Source organism: Limanda limanda, chromosome 14 (assembly GCF_963576545.1).
Source record: "Limanda limanda chromosome 14, fLimLim1.1, whole genome shotgun sequence".
Lineage (NCBI taxonomy): Eukaryota > Metazoa > Chordata > Actinopteri > Pleuronectiformes > Pleuronectidae > Limanda > Limanda limanda.
In genome coordinates, this window is record NC_083649.1 from 691,137 (window position 1) to 693,636 (window position 2,500).

Genomic DNA, 2,500 nt, shown 5'->3' on the forward strand with positions numbered 1-2,500 from the left:
CATCATCACCACCAGACCTCCAGGGGCCCAGACCTTCAGGGTTCCAGACCTAAATTGTTGTTAATAGAATTTTTTCAAAGTTGTATTTTATGAAGCAATTTCTATTTCTACTTTGAGCAAAGACAGAAAACGTCGTCCATTATTCGTGAACTTTCTGGTTTTACAATAAAAAAAATGACTACTGATTTTCTGTCAGATAATGTAATAATCTGAATGTGGTGCAGCAGCAGCTGGATGACGACCGAGCTTCTGGAATATTTACACAGATTGTGGTTAAAATAAAATGATAAATATAGTATATTAATAGTTTATTTCTAACAATTAAAAGACACAAAAACACAACTCGTCTTTGCATTAAAATATATTTCTGATTTAATGTTTACATTCACAAATACCATTGAAATTAATTAATTTACATTTTCATACAACTTGTTTACTTTATATGTCGACCTTGCACTTTGTTCTTCACTGTGTTACCATGGTGACATATTGAATTATAATGACGTTTCAATGACTTTAAATATTTACACTTATGTAAATAAAAAAGTTAAAAGACACAATATTACAACATTCAGATCAATGAAAGAAAATGATCAGTATCGATAAATCATTTCTTTCTGATTAAGGCCCCGGAGGACGTCACCAGTGGTGTTTTATAAAAGCCACAGTTTAAACCATGTAAATATTATTATACAGTTTCATAAAAATATAACTTCAAAAAGGTTCAGAGAAGAAAACACAGAGAACTTGTTATTTGAGTGGATTTTTCCCTTTAGGAGAAAACAGTCACTGCTGCCTGAGGCGGTTCTGTTATATAATAATTACTGATTTCAATTTGAACTTCATTTGTTCTTAAAATCAAATACACACTATTTTTACTGCATCTACTCACATATCGACATTTGGCTGAAATTCAGATTTTGATTTCAGGAAAACAACCAAAATAAAAAGGATCAGTTTTCTGTTTGTTCCCTTTTTAATTCAACAGGTTTGACTGAAGAAGAAACAACACAACTTCAATAGAAAACACGTGTTTGTCAATAAGATTCTAGACAAAGTCAAAAATGACACAAACATCTGGAGGATTTTTGAATAAAATTTGATCCCAAAAAGTTTTTTTTCCTCAAATATAAAAATACAATCTTTTCATCAAACTGATGACGAACGTTCTGACGGATTTTAAGGACCTGAGAAAAATGAGATTTAAGTTCAAGACAAAGACGAATGTTTAAACTGGACTCGACACCTCGTCTCTTATTGAAGTGAAATCACTTGTTTGTCTCATTTCGATTCTTCGGTTTCAAATCACGTCCGAGAGTCGGAAACAATCCACGTTGTTGGAAATGAGCTGATTCGGAAACATGTGAAGTTTCTCTCCATCGATTCAACTGAAGAACACAAAGTTCAGAAGAAACACACAATGTGTGTTTGTTGTGTGACGGGCGTCGTTCAGCTCAGACCACCCCCCCCCCCCCCCCCCCCACTGTGAGTGAGATAGTTCGTCAACTTGCCGGAAGCTTCCTGAAGGTCGTGGGTTCTTCTCCTCAACTCCACGCTCGTGTCTCCGTCTGAATCAGCTGCTTCAAGGTAAACGACTCCTGGTCCCGGTGGTCCTGGTCCCGGTCCCGGCCGCCCTGGTCCTGGTCCCGGTGGTCCTGGTCCCGGTGGTCCTGGTCCCGGTGGTCCTGGTCCCGGTGGTCCTGGTCCCGGTGGTCCTGGTCCCTGCCTGGTCACATGTAGAGGTGGTGGACACGTGTGGACATGTGTGGTGTTAGGTCAGGTCCTGGACGTCCAGCAGCACGGCGTCCTGCTTCGTCCTCAGCTGGTCTCGAACCAACAGGAGAGCGACCAGCTCCGAGCTCAGAGCTGCAACACAACCAGGAGGTCAGGAGGTCAGGAGGTCAGCAGGACCAGGAGCCTCCACAGGGGGCGCCACCGAGAGGAGGGGCCAGTGAATCAACAGCTGGTCATGAGACTGATTCAGTGTGTGTGTGTGTGTGTGTGTGTGTGTGTGTGTGTGTGTGTGTGTGTGTGTGTGTGTGTGTGTGTGTGTGTGTGTGTGTGTGTGTGTGTGTGAGTGTGTGTGTGTGTGTGCGTACCGTGCACTTCCTGTTGAAGAGACGCTCTGGAGCTGCTGAGCTGCTGCACTGAACACTGATCCAGCTCCAGACGCTCCAGATGTTTCCGCCTGGCAACAGTGCTGCTGCCGGCCAGATGCTGCAACACACACACACACACACACACACACAGTCACACACAGTCACACACACACACACTGAGAAGTGAACACACTATAGAAACTGAATGTAAGATAATCCTAGTGATGTTTCATCTAAATTATACAAGTTGTGGTTTTCTTTACACTAGAGTGGTCCTTTATATTTACATACTTTATATTGAATATATATATATATATAACAGTAGCTCAGACTGGACAAACTGAACCAGTTGTGTTTCTATGATATAATGTAATGTAATGACAACTGAAGGGGGGGGGGTG

The 2,500-nt window shown here is 41.6% G+C and overlaps 1 protein-coding gene across 1 annotated transcript in view; it reads right to left on the bottom strand.

Moving 5' to 3' along the window:
- Positions 1 to 1,701: 1,701 nt before the first annotated feature.
- Positions 1,702 to 2,500, bottom strand: part of LOC133019702 (schwannomin-interacting protein 1-like) — a 3,074-nt gene continuing 2,275 nt past the window's right edge. The window contains exons 5-6 of the mRNA XM_061086259.1: positions 2,100 to 2,217; positions 1,702 to 1,866 (exon numbers count right to left, since the gene is read on the bottom strand). Of these exons, the coding sequence (XP_060942242.1) occupies positions 1,772 to 1,866; positions 2,100 to 2,217 (213 nt within the window). The 3' untranslated portion in view covers positions 1,702 to 1,771. The remainder of the gene's footprint in view (positions 1,867 to 2,099; positions 2,218 to 2,500) is intronic.